General features: G+C 44.5%; 2 protein-coding genes across 2 annotated transcripts in view; one reads left to right on the top strand and one right to left on the bottom strand.

Moving 5' to 3' along the window:
* slc22a16 (solute carrier family 22 member 16) overlaps nt 1-2268 on the top strand; it is a 63405-nt gene extending 61137 nt beyond the window's left edge. The window contains exons 6-8 of the mRNA XM_071370888.1: nt 689-798; nt 1031-1130; nt 1261-2268. Of these exons, the coding sequence (XP_071226989.1) occupies nt 689-798; nt 1031-1130; nt 1261-1428 (378 nt within the window). The 3' untranslated portion in view covers nt 1429-2268. The remainder of the gene's footprint in view (nt 1-688; nt 799-1030; nt 1131-1260) is intronic.
* A 7024-nt stretch (nt 2269-9292) lies between these two features.
* Nucleotides 9293-20036, bottom strand: part of usta (uronyl 2-sulfotransferase a) — a 181335-nt gene continuing 170591 nt past the window's right edge. Inside the window, exon 8 of the mRNA XM_071370887.1 lies at nt 9293-10883. Within this exon, the coding sequence (XP_071226988.1) occupies nt 10591-10883 (293 nt within the window). The 3' untranslated portion in view covers nt 9293-10590. The remainder of the gene's footprint in view (nt 10884-20036) is intronic.

Genomic DNA, 20036 nt, shown 5'->3' with positions numbered 1-20036 from the left:
GTATAGTTTACTGTGGATCTGTTGCAGCATGGCAACAGCCTGAGTTATAGTCCTGCAGGTGCACTGGGTCTGATTGGTTGAGCTGGAGTGGAGTACTACTGCAACCCCAGCCTCTTTTACACACACACACACACACACATGAATGTATGCAGGCCCACACACATATGCACACATGGAATTGCTCAGATGTGAGGCAATGTGTTGGGTGCTTGCTGTGGAGTGGGGTAGGTCACATACCACACAGCTCCAATTACATGAGCAGATAGCTCAGCCAGGGAAGGATACCAGAGACAGAGAGAAGTGAGGAGGAGAAGGAGAGAGTGAAAGAGTGGAAGGGGTGGTGCTTTACTTCCCTCCTTGACTGGGCTTAAAGCAAAGCAAACCTTAAAGTCAAACCGTTTTTTCAATCACAGAGTTACTACTAAATATCTCACTTTAAAGATCAGACATTGTAGCTTATTTCCTCATGTTGAAATGGTGTGTTCCAGCTCGAATAACGTATTGTTGACTGATGCTGTGATGTGATTGGCTGGGACCTGGGTAATCAGGTAACAGATGTCTGTTAGTGTTTAGAGGTGCACTGTTGTTGATTGCTCTCTCTCTCGCTATTTATTTATCTTCAACTTATTTCTCTCTCTCTTCTATTTATTCCTCTACTCTGTCCCACCCCTCTCCCTCTGTGCTGCAGGACATTGAGGTGCTAGTCATCATCCTCAGTATGACAGGGAAGTTTGCCATTGCCATAGCCTTTGGCCTCATCTACCTCTACACCTGTGAGCTCTACCCAACTATCATCAGGTACAGTACACACTGTCAGCTTTATGTATCCAACATTCATTATGTATCCTAACAGATGCAATCAATGATAGAACTGTGTGTGTGTGTGTGTGTGTGTGTGTGTGTGTGTGTGTGTGTGTGTGTGTGTGTGTGTGTGTGTGTGTGTGTGTGTGTGTGTGTGTGTGTGTGTGTGTGTGTGTGTGTGTGTGTGTGTGTGTGTGTGTGTGTGTGTGTGTGTGTGTTCTCCCCTCAGGTCCCTGGCGGTGGGCAGTGGCAGTATGATGTGTCGTGTGGGCAGCATCGTGGCTCCTTTCTGTGTCTACCTAGCTGACATCTGGCAATACCTACCACAGGTAACAGACAGACAGACAGACAGACAGACAGACAGACAGACAGACACTGTAGATAGAGCATGTATTGTGATTATGATGACACATTTTAGTTCCCTTTCTCCTCTCTTTGCTTTCCTCTCCTCTCCCATAGCTGATTGTGGGGATCCTGGCGTTTATAATAGGCGTTCTGACCCTGTTGTTACCAGAGACCCTGGGTGAGCCCTTGACCAGCACCATGGAGGAGGCTGAGGCTCTAGGCAGGAAGAATAGCCCTGATCAGGGAAAGAAAGACCCTGAGGAGGGGATGGAGATGAACTAGATCCAGAGCAACTAGTTGGACGGCAAGCCCTGAGGGACACACCTCACCACCAATCAGAGAGAAGGAGGCGGCCAGGGATAGAGAGGGGGTAGGAAGTGGAGGAGAGAGAGAAGGAAAGAGACTACTGGAAGCGATGCCAAGAAACCAACAAAACAAACAACCGCAAAAACAAACAACATCGAATTTGGAACCTTAGTAGGACTTTTTGTAATAAAGTGTTTTTTTACATTTTGTTCTGCAAAGCGGCCAAATTCAGAGCTGGTATGCTTTGGTTGAGCCAACCAACCGCAGCCAACCTCTGAGTTCCTTGGCTGCAGCTGTTCAGAAGGAGACAGAGGGAATCTCAGTCTCCTGATGAGAGCCACATGAACTGAGTCTCATGGTCGACATTCACGTCACGTGTGCCTTCCAATCACAGCCACTAATGAATGTGTGTGCGAGAGATTGAGAGCGAGAAAGAACGAGTGTGCAGGTTCTATGTAGGAAGTGTGTGTGTGTGTGTATGCATGTGTGCGTGCGTGCATGCCTGTGTGTGCGTGTGAAATTTGATATTTCACTGACTGAGACTGTGATTTAGTTACCTCTATTCAGTCCGATGATCATCTAGTGCAGCTGATTTTGGCTATGTGTTACAGACAATGCTATTGTTATGTAATTTAAAGTGTACTTTGTTTATCTGAAGTCCACACACACAAACACACACACACACACACACACACACACACACACACACAAAAGTGTATAGTGTTTGTGTTTTCTATAAGTACTTTATACTGAATCTATCTCAGGGCATCCACCATAGGATCTCACTGTGATAATATACAGTGTATTTGGAAACTATTCAGACTCCTTCTCTTTTTCCACATTTTGTGACGTTACAGCCTTATTCTAAAATGGATTAAAAAACAAAAAATCCTCATCAATCTACACATAATACCCCATAATGACAAAGCAAAACCAATTTTCAGATTATTTTTTTTGCAAAAAAAAAAAGAACCTTATTTACATAAGTATCAGACCCTTTGCTATGAGACTCGAAATTGAGCTCAGGTACATCCTGTTTCCATTGATCATCCTTGAGATGTTTCTACAACTTGATCGGAGTCCACCTGTGGTAAATTAAATTTATTGGACATGATTTGGAAAGGCACACACCTGTATACAGTGGGGAGAACAAGTATTTGATACATCATTTAACATTTTACATTTAAGTCATTTAGCAGACGCTCTTATCCAGAGCGACTTACAAATTGGTGCATTCACCTTATGACATCCAGTGGAACAGCCACTTTACAATAGTGCATCTAAATCTTTTAAGGGGGGGGGGGGGGGGTCTACATTACATACACTGACGATTTTGCAGGTTTTCCTACTTACAAAGCATGTAGAGGTCTGTAATTTTTATCATAGGTACACTTCAACTGTGAGAGACGGAATCTAAAACAAAAATCCAGAAAATCACATTGTATGATTTTTAAGTAATTATTTGCATTTTATTGCATGACATAAGTATTTGATACATCAGAAAAGCAGAACTTAATATTTGGTACAGAAACCTTTGTTTGCAATTACAGAGATCATACGTTTCCTGTAGTTCTTGACCAGGTTTGCACACACTGCAGCAGGGATTTTGGCCCACTCCTCCATACAGACATTTTCCAGATCCTTCAGGTTTCGGGGCTGTCGCTGGGCAATACGGACTTTCAGCTCCCTCCAAAGATTTCTATTGGGTTCAGGTCTGGAGACTGGCTAGGCCACTCCAGGACTTTGAGATGCTTCTTACGGAGCCACTCCTTAGTTGCCCTGGCTGTGTGTTTCGGGTCGTTGTCATGCTGGAAGACCCAGCCATGACCCATCTTCAATGCTCTTACTGAGGGAAGGGGGTTGTTGGCCAAGATCACGCGATACATGGCCCCATCCATCCTCCCCTCAATACGGTGCAGTCGCCCTGTCCCCTTTGCAGAAAAGCATCCCCAAAGAATGATGTTTCCACCTCCATGCTTCACATTTGGGATGGTGTTCTTGGGGTTGTAGTCATACTTCTTCTTCCTCCAAACACGGCGAGTGGAGTTTAGACCAAAAAGCTCTATTTTTGTCTCATCAGACCACATGACCTTCTCCCATTCCTCCTCTGAATCATCCAGATGGTCATTGGCAAACTTCAGACGGGCCTGGACATGCGCTGGCTTGAGCAGGGGGACCTTGCGTGCGCTGCAGGATTTTAATCCATGACGGCGTAGTGTGTTACTAATGGTTTTCTTTGAGACTGTGGTCCCAGCTCTCTTCAGGTCATTGACCAGGTCCTGCCATGTAGTTCTGGGCTGATCCCTCACCTTCCTCATGATCATTGATGCCCCACGAGTTGAGATCTTGCATGGAGATCATGGAGATAAAGAAAAACTAACAGGTCTGTGAGAGCCGGAATTCTTACTGGTTGGTAGGTGATCAAAAACTTATGTCATGCAATAAAATGCAAATGACATACTTAAAAATCATAAAATGTGATTTTCTGAAAATTACAGACCTCAACATGCTTTGCAAGTAGGAAAACCTGCAAAATCGGCAGTGTATCAAATACTTGTTCTCCCCACTGTATATATGGTCCCACAGTTGGCTGTGCATGTCAGAGCAAAAACCAAGCCATGAGGTCGAAGGAATTGTCCGTAGAGCTCCAAGACAGGATTGTGTCGAGGCACAGATCTGGGGAAGGATACCAAAAAATGTCTGCAGCATTGAAGGTCCTCAAGAACACAGTGGCCTGCATCATTCTTAAATGGAAGAAGTTTGGAACCACCAAGACTCTTCCTAGAGCTGGCTGCCTGGCCAAACTGAGCAATCGGGAGGTGGTCAGGGAGGGAGGTGACCAAGAACCCAATGGTCAATCTGACAGAGCTCCATCTCTGTGGAGATGTGAGAACCTTCCAGAAGGAAGTACTCCACCAATCAGGCCTTTATGGTGGAGTGGCCAGACGCAAGCCACACCTCAGTAAAAGGCACATGACAGCCCGCTTGGAGTTTGCAAAAATACACATAAAGGACTCTCAGACCATGAGAAACAAGATTCTCTGGTTTGATGAAACCAAGATTGAACTCTTTGGCCTGAATGCTAACCGTCACGTCTAGAGGAAACCTGGCACCATCTCTACGGTGAAACATGCTGGTGGCAGCATCATGCTGTGGGGCTGTTTTCAGCAGCAAGGACTGGGAGACTAGTCCTTTTGCTTTGTCATTGTGGTGTATTGTGTGTAGATGAGGGAAAATAACAATATAATCCATTTTAGAATAAGGCTGTAATGTAACAAAATGTGTAAAAAGTCAAGGGGTCTGAATACTTTCAGAATGGGCTGTATCTGTAGTTTTTTCTCTCTAGATCTCTGTGATGTTAAAAAAAAAAATCGATGTAATTTACGATGCCTTTGATAATACCCTTCACTTACTTTGTGTGTGCCAACTAGCTCTCACAGTCTCACGTCAGAATTAGACTTTCATCCATGTTTCTCAAACGTCAAATTTTGAAGTTGTTCCAAACTTTACATTTCAAAGTGCTAAAGGTTAGGTTTAGGCATTAACTCCAAATGTTTAAGGTTAGGGTTAAGTTTAGTCATTAACTCAGAAATCTTAAGGTTAGGTATTAACTCCTAATGGTTAAGGTAAGGGTAAAGGTTTGGGATAGGAGTAAAAAAAGAATCTTAAAAACTAATATTTTTTGCTAGATTCAAACACACAACCTTTGGCACCAGAGGCATATGCTTATGCACCAGAGGCAGATGTGTACTCCCAGCCACCATCTTCATCCACGACGCACTAGCAAATCCAAAACCAGCTTGAAGGTAACAGCGCTCACTGTTGCCCCTAGTGGACGCTTTCCATGTCATCGCCCGATGTCCCGACGTGTGCACATGTGCACTTGCGCCTGTGTTTGTTTTTGCGTGTTCTGATGCGATGGACTACCTGAAGTAAGCTACATTCTAGTCTCCCATCCAGAAATGGATCAAGTAGACTTCTTTCTCTGTGTTGGGGAGCATAGTTGCTGGATGAAAAGATAGAAGAAAGACATTGCTGTATTTATAAAAAGACAGAATGGATTTTGTTCATGTTTTGAAAAGTTCTGATGACTCTTTCTACCATGATATTTTTGACCAAAGATGTGACGATGAACCCTATGAGCTGCTTTAAAACCATTCTTAAACATAAACAGACAATATACTGTGTAAACGAACACACACGGCTCTGATATTTGGTATCCTGACATTGGAAATCTATAAAACATAATCAAAAAATCAAAAAAAGCAACTGATGCAATTGTCATCTGTTTTTTGTTCGTTTTAACAGTCTAACAATCATTGAATTGATTGTTAATGTGTATTTCTGTATTATTATTAATATTTTTCATTTGAAGGGAAATTAAAAGGAGATGTCTAACAAATATTGTGGCCTTTCTCCTGGTTCATTCAGGTAGCTAGGTTTCTAGACTTCTTAATGTCCTTTGGGTAGCAAAGTGGTTAGAGCGTTGGGCCAGTAACAGAAAGGTTGCTGAGTCAAATCCCCGAGCTGACAAGGTAAAAATCAGTCATTCTGCCCCTGAACAAGGCAGTTAACCCACTGTTCCCTGGTAGGCTGTCATTGTAAATAAGAATTTGTTCTTAACTGACTTACCTAGTTAAATAAAATGTGTTCATAAAGCCTTTATACTGTATTCTATATAATCTCACAGCTCCAAAAGAGAAAGCTCCTCTTCCCCAGCACAAAAACATTTCTCAAACGGAACAAAACAGAGATAAACATACCGGAATTTGTCCAGTAGAAACTCACATTTGCAACTGTTGGACTAATGATTACACCCTACATCAGCTAGATGCAGGCAAGCGGTGTTGAATGTGTCACTGTCTGTCACCTTGATTACTCTAATTTCTCTCGACCCGTGCACCTACATTTTACACTTTCATTCGTAGGCTAGGTTGTAGCAACCTCATGATGGGTATAGGTAAAATGTGAGTATTATGTAGTAAGTAGTCCAAACCCATCGATGTTACATTGAGCTGGGTGAATGGAATATGAATGACAGTCATCCAATATGCTGTAATAGAAATGAGGAACATTTTTAAAAAATTGACATCGACCGCCACTGGTGTGCGCCAGCTCATGCCTTTAATTTTTTATTATGTGTGTGGAGGACAGAGTGTGTATACAGAGTTAATGTGTGTGTGGAGTGAGCCCAGGACCAGCCCATCGACACACACAGCTTTCCATTCGCTGCTGGAGAGGGGAGGAGAAGGGGGTCTTCACTGCCAGCTCCATCTTCTACACCACAGCCACAAACACACTACCTCAAACACAGTAGTCAGTGTGTTCATCTGGATTGCTCAAGTATTAGCTTCCCGAGTATCTGTGGTGTATGTGTCTCTACCAGACACACTGACTGATACAGACTTCACTTGTACACACACATTTTATGCTATCAGTGGTAGGCTTTGTAGTGGTGACCTTATACATAGCCTGGTCACCATTAGACCCTATGCAGTGAGGCTTGTGACAGAGCGAAGAGTCATGAAAAGAGGGTGGGAGAGAAAGAGAAGGAAACCAGCGCTTGCTGGTTTCTGAGAAAGAGTGATGAGCTGGTGCATGGGCCCCGGTGGAAGAAAGAGAGAGGGAGAGGAGTGTGTGTGTGAGGAGCAGTATGTAACAGAAATAGCAGCAACATAAATACCTAAGTCAGTCTCATTTGCTCTACGGCATACTGACCTTATGGGTATGCTACGAAGCAGGTTTGAGGAGTTAGCAAAGGTTTGAGGAGTTAGCACTTTGGGCAACTCGGGATAACCGGTCATACGAAAGTGGCTCACCTTTAGCCAGGTAAATTTCTATGGAAACGAATCCTTCAGAACGAACCTGCTCAGGGGCAGGCTAACTCATGGCTAACTCCACTTACCCTGAATGAAATGACTGAGCAACGAGTTGAGGACCAGTGAAATCAGATTCCCTCCCTCTTGCAAACATTGCATCATCATCCCCCTATTTGAGGAAGACGACTGATTAAATATTTGGTTAATCAAATACTTTTTTTTGTTGTTGTTAAAAAAACAGTAATGTTGAAATATATCACATTACACATACAGAATGCATTTTAAACTTCAAGCAATGTAAAACTTTTCTATGATCAATAGGAATGGGAAAACAGGTATTTGTGCATTGATAAGCACACCAAAGCGGCATTAATGTGTAAAGACAGCACTTCTAAAATCCTATTTCACAACATAGCCTGCTGAATATGCAAGATAACTACTATTTCATTTTGATTTTGGCACAAAATGTGTCACTGACTCGCCCATAGATTGATGTTTCAGGATTGTCTCAATGAAGAGTTTGGCGGTCGACTAGCCATGTGTGACAGTTATACGCCTGCTAGAGTTAGCGGCAGGTGGACGAGCAATATCCACCATCATAGTGCAGATGAAGCCGGATAGGAATGTGAAGCTAACTGAAGCTGGCTAGCTTTAGAAAACCCTAAGTAGATCGAGCTCGCTTCGTAGGATACCCCTCTTAGACTAGCATACTGACACAAGCATGCACACACCCACCCACACACACCCATGAACAAACGCAGGCACGCACACACCCATGGTGACATGTACACATAACCCAGTAACAGGAATAAATTGGTCCCATTATGCAGTGTCTGTCTGACAGGCAGTGTGGATGTGCAGAGAGCCTCATTAAGTCATTATTCCAAGAAAACTAGAACAAACTAGGTTACCTGTCAATTTCATTGGTATTTTAGGTAGTGGCACTGGCACTGGCACTGATCCCACAACAATCTTATGTCCTTGACCTCCATATTCCCGCCAAATGTGACCACTGTTCTGTGGAAATAAAGGGCCCATAAACAAGAAGGCTGTCGACACACATTAAAACCCATATTCACTATATTTTTCATATGGACATTGTTTGTGGAGTTTTGATATAGTGGACTAGCTACTTCATATTCATTTTCCATATGGACAATGTCTTCAGAGTTCACCAGAGGAGACCTAGAGCGTTGAAGTCTTGGGTGACCTGTCAGTCAAGCTGAACTGGAGATGCCGCCATCTGCTGGTCAACGTGGGAGCTACAATCAAATACATGGAAGCGAGCTGATTTCTCTGTGGGCCAACTCCTGGTCTTCTTCTCAACACACCAATTCCTTCATCCCTTCAACCCCCCCACAAACCCTCTATCCATGTCTCTAATTTCCCCCTGAAGTTGGGATCAGCGTTGGCTAATCTTACTTCTGTGATTGTAATGCAAACGCCCCCTCATCACACCACGTCCAGCCAATCTCATCCACTGTCCATATCAGCAGTTCTCAGGGCACCCAAGAGATTCACAGTGACATCTGATGGAGGAGTAAGCTTCTGACTCCAAAATAGCAACAATGGCGGTTATCAGTTAGTGTCAATGGAAACTGACAGTGTTCTGACGTAAACTTTTCTTTCCGGATTTGATCATTGCTCAATGGTTGAATCATCTTTTTCTGTGGTAACCAACCAGCTGTTGGGGTCTTGGTCATCCTTCTTCAGGGTCTCTGGGGTGTTGAAGACTGGGCCTTTACTCTCAGGAAGGAGGGCTGGTGGGCAGGGGGTCGGGAGACCGACTTGAGGCCAATTTTCTTCTTAATCAGGTGGAACTGGAACAGCACTTACACCAGAATGACCGAGTACTTCTGGTTCATCATGTTGTTAGCACATAACAGAGGCTGCATTTCTTTCATGGATCCAGAGAAAGGTGGGTAAATGTACATTAAATGTATCCCCTCGAATTGGAAAACAATAGGCTAGCACTTCTTTGTTGTTTCATTAAGAATGAGAGGGAAAGCACAGACAGCAACTGTAATTGTTAGGCTTTTATTTTGAAAACTGTCTGAGGAGATTGAAATTCATGGATTCCATTCATTGTAAAACAGGTTTCGCCATTTCCTTAAGCTGTTCATATTTTATTTTGGACCTTTGACTCATCTTTAGATAGTATGAATAACTAGATAGTTGTAAGAATCCTAAAAGTACAAATTATTTCAACTTTGTAAGAAACCTTTTTTTTCCTGAGAATCTTATCTGGAATGCAAATGAATACATAATAGCAATAATAATAAATTAAACTGTCAAAAAGAAAATCCACACGGAAGACAATGACAATGACTACATAGGCCTTAACACAATCTGTATATTAGATTGGCATGTCGTATGGCATACTGTAGGTACTAATGCTAGGTAATAGCTTGTTGTTGTGGCCATTTATTATCTGGATGTTGAGTTATCTAAAATGTCCAAAGTGTAACACCATGGCTGCACTATGAAATACTGTGGAACTGAGTCAGGAGAGAGTTTGGAAACAGAGAAAACAAAGTAGACATCTGAAGTTGAACCACATCAAATAAGATTGCAGTGTGTTAAGACTTAACCAATGGCTATTTCATTTGGTGAGTTCAGGTGAAGCTTTGGATTAAAATGTTTCATCCTTCAGCTCTATCTTTAAAAAATATATTTTTATTTTAGTGTTTTTTGTTGTTGTTGTAGGATGTCAAACATTAATGCTCTGTCTTATGGAAACATCGACAATTGAGGACAAACATACATTTTCACCAATCAACATAATATTTCCTCAATATTTCCCTAGTTATGTCCCAAAATATTCAACACATCTTCATATATTGTCAGTTTGACAAATGTCAAATCCAAACATAGGCACACATTTGGAATTCTCTGAATTCATAGTTGGGTGCTCTTCTTGCCATTTGACCGTCTTATATCATTTCGACATCTGTTAAGCAAAGTAAACTGATTCTGTTATCCATAGACACTGTCACATTTGAGCTAAACCAAGTCAAATCAAACCTTAAAACAACCAAAGTTATATTTTTAAAGATTCCATTATTCTAGTCAATCTTTAAATATGGCAGTTAGTCCATCCATCCAACTATCCGCCCACTCCCAAGGTCCTCAGCCGTGAGCAGAGAGTCCGAGCCAAACGGAAAATGGAGCCCGTAAAAACACGGGCAACAGGATCCACACACCCCCAACCAATCGTCCTCCTGGGAATGCTGACAGACAGGGCGTATTCCCCGCCCCCTTCTCATGCCACCTCCAGCCAACCAGCCGCTGGTAAAGTCTTCAGTCGCCACGGGAACTGTCAGGGCTGGACGAACCAGCTGTTGGCATCATCGAGGTCGGTCTCCAGCTCCTCATCTTCGTCAAGGGGCTCTGGGGTTCGGACGGCCAGCTCTCTTAGGAAGGAGGCCTGGTGGGCAGTGGGTCGGGAGACCGACTTGAGCCCAATCTTCTTCTTCATCAGGTGGAACTGCTCTCGGATGAAGTTGTAGAAGTCGTACTCGTAGCGCATGCGGTGGTATAGCACCTGAAGAGCTTCCAGAGTAGGTGTGTGTTTACGCACCGTGCCAGTCATGTTCCCCATCTTCATGTAGTCTGCAGGAAGGGGAGAAGACAAAGAAACAGACCAGGAAGTTACTGATCTATGGTTAAAATGTGAAGAGGAGACATATTGTCAGCCATCAAAGTTTTTTTGTGTGTGGCTAGATCAGCTTTAATATTGTGGATAGATTGTAGCTTCTATCAATGTAATTGTCTGCATCACTTCCAATCCCCCATTTTGGGTAAAAATATATTTATATTTATAAACTGGGTGGTTCAAGCCCAGGATGCTGATTGGCTGACAACTGTGTTAAATCCCGAATGGTGCAGCGGTCTAAGGCACTGCATCTCAGTGCAAGAGGTGTCACTACAGTCCCTGGTTCGAATCCAGGCTGTATCACATCCGGCCGTGATTGGGCGGCACACAATTGGCCCAGCACCGTCCGGGTTTGGCCGGTGTAGGCCATCATTGTAAATAAGAATTTGGTCTTAACTGACTTGCCTTGTTAAATACAGGTTCAATAAAAAATGTAATAAATATCAGACTGTATACCATTGGTATGACAAAATATTTATTTTTACTGCTCTAATTATGTTGGTAACCCGTTTATAATAGCAATAAGGCACTTTGGGGGGTTTGTGGTATATGGCCAATATACCACGTCTAAGGGCTGTGTCACGCATAAGAACAGCCCTTAGCCATGGGTACATTGGCCATATACCACACCTCCTTGGGCCTTATTGCTTAAATATACATAACCGCATATATATATATATATATACACACACACACATACACACATACATATACAGTGGTTGCGAAAGAATTCACCCCCCTTGGCATTTTTCCTATTTTGTTGCCCTACAACCTGGATTTAAAATTTTGGGGGGTTTGTATCATTTGATTTGCAGAACATGCCTACCACTTTGAAGATGCAACATATTTTTATTATGAAACAAACAAGAAATGAGACAAAACAAATCTGAAAACTTGAGCGTGCATAACTATTCACCCCCCCAAAGTCAATACTTTGTAGAGCCACCTTTTGCAGCAATTACAGCTATCAGTCTTTTGAGGTATGTCTCTATAAGCTTGGCACATCTAACCAATGGGATTTTTGCCCATTCTTCAAGGCAAAACTGCTCTAGCTCCTTCAAGTTGGATGGGTTCCGCTGGTGTACAGCAATCTTTAAGTCATACCACAGATTCTCAATTGGATTGAGGTCTAGGCTTTGAATAGGCCATTCCAAGACATTTATAGGTTTCCCCTTAAACCACCCAAGTGTTGCTTTAGCAGTATGCTTAGGGTCATTGTCCTGCTGGAAGGTGAACCTCCGCCCAGTCTCAAATCTCTTGAAGACTGAAACAAAATTGGAAAGACGGGGGGAGGGGGATAAATAGTTTTTCAAGGCACTGTGTGTTTATGTATATTATATATTAGACACACACATCTTTTTAAAATATATATTTAATAGTATTATTTCCTGCAAACCCTACCACCCCTCACCTAATTGGAGTAAACTAATAAACAACAACACTTACAGTACCAGTCAAAAGTTTGGACACACCTACTCACTGCAGGATTTGTCTTTATTTTTACTATTTCCTGCATTGTAGAATAATAGTGAAGACATCAAAACTATAAAATAACACATATGGAATCACATAGTAATCAAAAAAGGGTTAAACATTTCGATTAACAGGTGTGCCTTGTTAAAGGTTAAGGTAGGGATGGTATACAGAAGATGGCCCTATTTGGTAAAAGACCAAATCCATATTATGACAAGAACAGCTCAAAAAAGCAAAGAGAAACAACAGTCCATCATTACTGTAAGACATGAAGGTCAGTCAATCCGGAAAATTTCAAGAAGTTTCTTCAAGTGCAGTCGCAAAAACCATCAAGCGCTGTGATGAAACTGGCTCTCATGAGGACCGCCACAGGAAAGGAAGACCCAGAGTTACCTCTGCTGCAGAGAAGAAATCCATCAGCGTTACCAGCCTCAGAAAATGCTGCCCAAATAAATGCTTCACAGAGTTCAAGTAACAGACACATCTCAACATCAACTGTTCAGAGGAGAATGTGTGAATCAGGCCTTCATGGTCGAATTGCTGCAAAGAAACCACTACTAAAGGACACCAATAAGAAGTGACTTGCTTAGGCCAAAAAACACAAGTAATGGACATTTAGACCGGTGGAAATCTGTCCTTTGGTCTGATGGGTCCAAATTTGAGATTTTTGTTTACAACCACCGTGTCTTTGTGAAACGCAGAGTAGGTGAACGGATGATCTCCACTTGTGTGGTTCCCACCGTGAAGTATGGAAGAGGAGGTGTGATGGTGTGGGGGTGCATTACATGTGACACCTCCAGGCTGTGTAGGGGCTATTTCACCAAGAAGGATTGTGATGGAATGCTACATCTGATGACCTGGCCTCCACAATTCCGACCTCAACCCAATTGTGATGGTTTGGGATAAGTTGGACCGGAGAGTGAAGGAGAAGCAGCCAACAAGTATTCAGCATATGTGGGAACTCTTTCAAGACTGCTGGAAAAGCATTCCATGTGAAGCAGGTTGAGAGAATGCCAAGAGTGTGCAAAAACATCAAAACTATGAAATAATACATATGGAATCCTGTAGTAACCAAAAAAGTGTTAAACAAATCAAAACGTATTTTAGATTCTTCAACACAGCCACCTTATAACCTGGATGAACCTAAAATCTAAAATATATTTTGATTTGTTGTACACTTTTTTGATTACTACATGATTCCATATGTGTTATTTCATAGTTTTGATGTCTTCACTATTATTCTACAATGTAGAAAATAGCAAAAATAAAGAAAAACCGTTGAATGAGTAGGTGTGTCCAAACTTTTGACTGGTACTGTAAGTTTCTACTTCCAGTTTATACATACTATATACATTTTACGGACACAATCTATTTTACAATAGTTATATTTTGTTTGTTTTTAGTCCTTCCTCTATTTCTGATGTACATCCAGTTAGATTTCTATTTGCCATATATTTTTAACTGTGCTATTTCACAAAAGTTCTGAACACATATACATTTTACAGACAGTATATTTTACGTTTGTTATCTTGTTATTAGTCCCACCCTTCAGCTCCATTCAACCCCTCTCACCTATCTCAGATTTCTATCAGCCATATATTTTTCAACTGTGCTGTGATGCTTCACAAAGGTTCTGAACATTTCTATTCTCAGTTTCTACAGACTATAATTTAAAGATAAACATTTTTGCTAAAACTTTTATTATACTATTGATCGATTGACTATGACTTTTCAAATCACCCAGTATTGCTATCTGCAGCGTTAGCTCCAGGTAAATGTTGTAATTCTTCAGCCATTCCTGGACCTGTGACCAAAAACGAGCTACATATGGACAGTACCAAAATAAATGATCTAATGACTTTGCCTCCTCACAAGAAAATGTGCAGAGCTGGGAAGTTTGTATCCCAATATAGATAACATTCTATTGGTTGCAAGAATGCTGTATAATAATTTAAATAGAAAAATTCTAGGTTCAGAATCTGGCGTCGTTTTGCGTGTCAATTCATAAACCGTGTTCCATGGAATCGGTACATAGAAAATCTCTTCCCAACTATTTTGCAATCTATATTGTCAGGTTTTGGCCAGGACTGTTCTGTTTTTTTGTCACTAGATGTCCCCATTGCACCTTTTTTGTACCTTTTGTTTTTCCCTTGCTCTAATTATTGTTTGCACCTGTATGTCGTTCCCTTGTTAGTATTTAATCCCTGTGTGTTCCTCAGTTCCTTGCTCAGTGTTTGTATGTTAGCACCCAGCCCCAGCCCAAGCCTTGTTGTGAACATATATTTTTCTCTTGTTGGATTTTCCAGAGGTTCTCTGGTTTTGTTCTTTTGTATTTTGGATTAGTCTTTTGAGGTTTGTTTTTCCCTTGCTGTTTTTACCACTTTGTGGATTTTCTTTGTATTTTGGAAGATATCTATTTTTTATTAAACCACCATCTCTAGTACTGCTGTGTCTGCCTCATCTTCTGGGTTCTGCCGATTTAGTGACTGTTTCTCGCACCGGGTCCTGACAGAAACACTGAGCCATTAAAATGAACCCAGAGGCAGCCAGTACCCAGGACTTTTTTCCCATGCTGTCCCACCACGAGGGGACTGTCCAACGTCACGAAGCTGCTCTGGTTCAGCAAGAGGCCTTAATGGCTGGACATTCTCAACTTCTGTCGGAGATGATGACTTCCATAAAGCAGATTTTTGATCAACTTTCTCCTGCAACCGCTTCTGCTCCAGTTCATCAGATTCAAGTGCCCGTGGCAGTTAACCCCCTGGCTGAACCTCGTCTGCCGCCTCCCCAACGGTTCTCAGGTGATCCGAGTGGTTGTAAGGGGTTTTTCACCCAATGTTCTCTCTCCTTCGAGCTGCAACCCTCGTCATTTCCCACCGACCGGTCCAAGATAGCATATATCATCACCCTGCTGTCGGAAAAAGCCCTAGCCTGGGCTACTGCTGTGTGGGATGCCCAAAGTCCCTGCTGTGCCAGCTACTCTACCTTTGCTGAAGAATTCAAGCGAGTGTTTCAAGGTCCTACCAGCGGTCCTGACTCAGCCAAACAGCTCCTGACTCTCCGCCAAGGTCGGCGCAGCGTGACGGACTATGCCATCCAGTTCCGCACGGTGGCAGCAGCGAGTGGCTGGAATGACGAGGCGCTCACAGTGTGCTTTTTGAAGGGTCTTTCCGACACCATCCAAGATGAACTGGTCACTCGGGAACCACCGGACAACCTCGAGTCCCTGATCAAGTTGGCTTCACGCATAGACCAGCGTCTGAGAGAGAGAGAGCTCAACCGTAGATCTCTCACCCTAGCTCCTATCGGTCCCAGCTCCGAGTCTCCACCTTTATCCCCGCTGACTCCACCGGAACCCATGCAGGTTGGACGCATCTCCCAGGCTGAGAGAGACCGCCGGATGAGGGAGCGATGCTGTCTATATTGCGGCAAACCGGGCCATTTCCTCTCCACGTGTCCCGGGCTCCAGGGAAAACGCACTCTCCCGTGCAGGCCTGGGAGGACGGTAACGGGAAACATAACCTCCTCTCATCCATCCAACTCCCGCCTGCTCATTCCAGTTACCCTTTCCTGGGACAACCACGAGCTTCCCCTTCAAGCCTTGGTAGACTCTGGAGCCGCAGGTAACTTCATGGATGGTGTCTGGGCGAAGGAGAATGGCGTTCCCTCTGAACCTCTAAGTGACCCCATAAGGGTTACTACGTTGGATGGAAGCCCTTTGGGATCTGGACTTGTCACTCGTGTCACTACCCCCTTGCGTCTTTCAGTTTCCCAACACCAGGAAGTGATGAACTTTCATCTGACCTCGTGTTCCGAGTTCCCTCTCGTCCTTGGATACCCCTGGCTTCACAGCCATAACCCTCACATCGACTGGTCTGTGGGCACTATCAAGCAGTGGGGTCCTACGTGCCAAGCCACTTGTATCTTCCCAAGTTCCCCGAGTTCCCCTCCCGAGTCTCTAGAATCCATCGACCTGTCCCGAGTTCCCGAGTGTTACCATGACCTCAAACCGGTATTTAGCAAACAGAGGGCCACCAAACTACCACCCCATAGACCTTACGATTGCCCCATCGACCTGTTTCCGGGCACCTGCCCCCCCAGGGGTCGGATCTTTTCCCTATCTCCTCCCGAACGAGCTGCTATGGATACCTACATCAAGGACGCTCTGGCAGCAGGCCTCATGCGTCCATCCACCTCGCCGGCGGGAGCAGGGTTTTTCTTTGTGGCCAAAAAAGACGGGGGATTACGTCCTTGCATCGACTACCGGGGACTTAATGCCATAACCGTCCGTAACCGCTACCCGCTACCCCTTATGGCCACAGCCTTTGAGCTGCTCCAGGAAGCAGTGGTCTTCACTAAGCTTGACCTGCGGAACGCATACCATCTTGTGCGGATCAAACCCGGTGACGAGTGGAAGACCGCTTTCAACACGCCTACTGGTCACTACGAATACTTGGTGATGCCCTTCGGCCTGACCAACGCCCCGGCTGTGTTCCAAGCGCTCATAAACGATGTGCTTAGGGATATGCTTAACATTTTCGTGTTTGTTTACTTGGATGACATCCTCATCTTTTCGAGCTCCCTTCAAGAACACACTAAGCATGTCAGACAAGTGCTCAAACGCCTCCTAGACAGCCATTTGTACGTTAAGCCGGAAAAGTGTGAATTCCATTCCTCTCGAGTACAGTTCCTGGGATTTGTAGTGGAACCCGGTCGAGTCCAGATGGACCCCAAGAAGGTAGGGGCGGTAGCAGATTGGCCCACCCCCAAGTCCGTTAAGGAAGTTCAGCGTTTCCTGGGCTTCACTAACTTCTACCGCAAGTTCATCAAGAACTTCAGCTCGGTGGCAGCCCCTCTCTCAGCTTTAACCAAGGGTGGCAACACAAGGTTTCTGTGGGGAAGAGAAGCTGAGACGGCCTTCCAAGGACTCAAGCAGCGCATCCTCTCTGCTCCCATCCTGACACTACCGACGGCGGATGAACCTTTTGTGGTGGAGGTAGACGCATCAGAGGTTGGTGTTGGAGCTGTCCTGTCTCAGAGGGGTGAAGACAAGAGGCTTCATCCTTGCGCCTTCTTCTCTCACCGGCTTACCCCGGCCGAGAGAAATTACGATGTGGGGGATCGTGAACTCCTAGCGGTTAAGATGGCATTGAAGGAATGGAGACACTGGCTCGAGGGGGCTTCTCAACCGTTTCAAGTGCTTACGGACCACAAAAATCTGGAGTATATCCAGCAGGCGAAGCGGTTGAACTCCAGACAAGCTCGATGGTCTCTTTTCTTCAGCCGATTCCAGTTTATTCTCACCTATAGACCCGGGTCGAAGAATCTCAAACCGGATGCCTTGTCACGAGTCTACTCTCCTGCCATTCGAGAAGATACTGACATGACTGTTCTTCCTGCCGCTAAGATCGTGGCTCCGATCTCGTGGCAAGTGGAGGATACCGTGAAACAAGCTCAAGCCATCGAACCGGGCCCTGGAGGAGGTCCTGCTAATCGGTTGTTTGTTCCCAAGGCAGCAAGGTCCCAAGTCCTTCTGTGGGGGCACTCCTCTCGCCTCACCTGTCACCCGGGCGTAGGTCGCACCTTGGAGTTCATCCAGCGTAAGTTCTGGTGGCCCACCATAAAAGAAGACGTTGCCACTTTCGTCAAGGCCTGTTCCGTGTGCTGCCAGGGCAAATCTTCTCACCTCCGCCCTCAAGGACTCCTTCACCCTTTATCTATTCCCCACCGACCCTGGTCCCATATCTCGCTGGACTTTATTACTGGCCTTCCTCCGTCCCATGGTAATACTACGATCCTAGTCATCATCGACACGTTTTCTAAGGCGGCCAGGTTTGTTCCCTTGACCAAATTACCTTCTGCCAAGGAAACAGCTGAGTTGGTGATTAACCATGTGTTCCGAGTCTTTGGCATCCCGCAAGATATGGTTTCCGACAGAGGTCCCCAGTTCGCCTCAAGGTTTTGGAAGGCCTTCTGCCAACTCATAGGGGCCACGGCCAGTTTATCTTCAGGGTACCATCCGGAGTCCAACGGCCAAACTGAGAGGATGAATCAGGAGCTGGAAACCACCCTCAGATGTATGGTTTCCAACAACCCATCCACATGGTCATCCGTCATTGTTTGGGCTGAGTACGCGCACAACACCTTGTGCTCCTCCTCCACTGGTATATCCCCGCACGAGTGTCAGTTTGGCTATGCTCCTCTATTGTTCCCGGACCAGGAGGCAGAAGTCAGAGTGCCTTCAGCCTCGAGGTTCATCAGACGCTGTCGGCTTACGTGGAAGAAGGCCCGTCTTAATCTTCTGCGTTCCTCACAGCAGTACCAACGACAAGCCAACAGACGTCGCCGTCCCGGTCCTACCCTGTACCCCGGCCAGAGAGTATGGCTCTCAACAAAAAACTTACCGCTACGGGTGGAGTCTCGCAAGCTGTCCCAGAGATTCATCGGACCCTTTAAGATTGCCAGGAGAGTCAATCCCGTTACTTTTCGCCTGCACTTACCCAGATCCCTTAAAATCAATCCCACATTTCACATTTCTTTATTAAAACCTGTTGTTTTTTCTCCCCTTATTCCGGCAGGCAGACCTCCCCCTCCGCCCCGTGTCATCGGAGGCCAGTCGGCTTATACCGTCCACCGGATACTGGACTCCCGCCGGGTGCAGCGGTCCTGGCAGTATCTGGTGGACTGGGAAGGCTACGGTCCCGAGGAGCGCTCCTGGGTTCCTGCCAAGGACATACTGGACCCTGACCTCATTCGTCAGTTCAGGGCCCTCCACCCTGAGAAGGCTGTTAGGAACGTCAGGAGCCGTTCCTAGGAGGGGGATTCTGTCAGGTTTTGGCCAGGACTGTTCTGGTTTTTTGTCACTAGATGTCCCCATTGCACCTTTTTTGTACCTTTTGTTTTTCCCTTGCTCTAATTATTGTTTGCACCTGTATGTCGTTCCCTTGTTAGTATTTAATCCCTGTGTGTTCCTCAGTTCCTTGCTCAGTGTTTGTATGTTAGCACCCAGCCCCAGCCCAAGCCTTGTTGTGAACATATATTTTTCTCTTGTTGGATTTTCCAGAGGTTCTCTGGTTTTGTTCTTTTGTATTTTGGATTAGTCTTTTGAGGTTTGTTTTTCCCTTGCTGTTTTTACCACTTTGTGGATTTTCTTTGTATTTTGGAAGATATCTATTTTTTATTAAACCACCATCTCTAGTACTGCTGTGTCTGCCTCATCTTCTGGGTTCTGCCGATTTAGTGACTGTTTCTCGCACCGGGTCCTGACATACAGTGGGGAGAACAAGTATTTGATACACTGCCGATTTTGCAGGTTTTCCTACTTACAAAGCATGTAGAGGTCTGTAATTTTTATCATAGGTACACTTCAACTATGAGAGACGGAATCTAAAACAAAAATCCCGAAAATCACATTGTATGATTTTTAAGTAATTAATTTGCATTTTATTGCATGACATAAGTATTTGATACATCAGAAAAGCAGAACTTAATATTTGGTACAGAAACCTTTGTTTGCAATTACAGAGATCATACGTTTCCTGTAGTTCTTGACTAGGTTTGCACACACTGCAGCAGGGATTTTGGCCCACTCCTCCCTACAGATCTTCTCCAGATCCTTCAGGTTTCGGGGCTGTCGC

This window comes from Salvelinus alpinus, chromosome 27 (genome assembly GCF_045679555.1).
Source record: "Salvelinus alpinus chromosome 27, SLU_Salpinus.1, whole genome shotgun sequence".
Lineage (NCBI taxonomy): Eukaryota > Metazoa > Chordata > Actinopteri > Salmoniformes > Salmonidae > Salvelinus > Salvelinus alpinus.
Note: the sequence above shows the minus strand (reverse complement) of the source record. Positions and strands in the feature narration are given on the sequence as shown.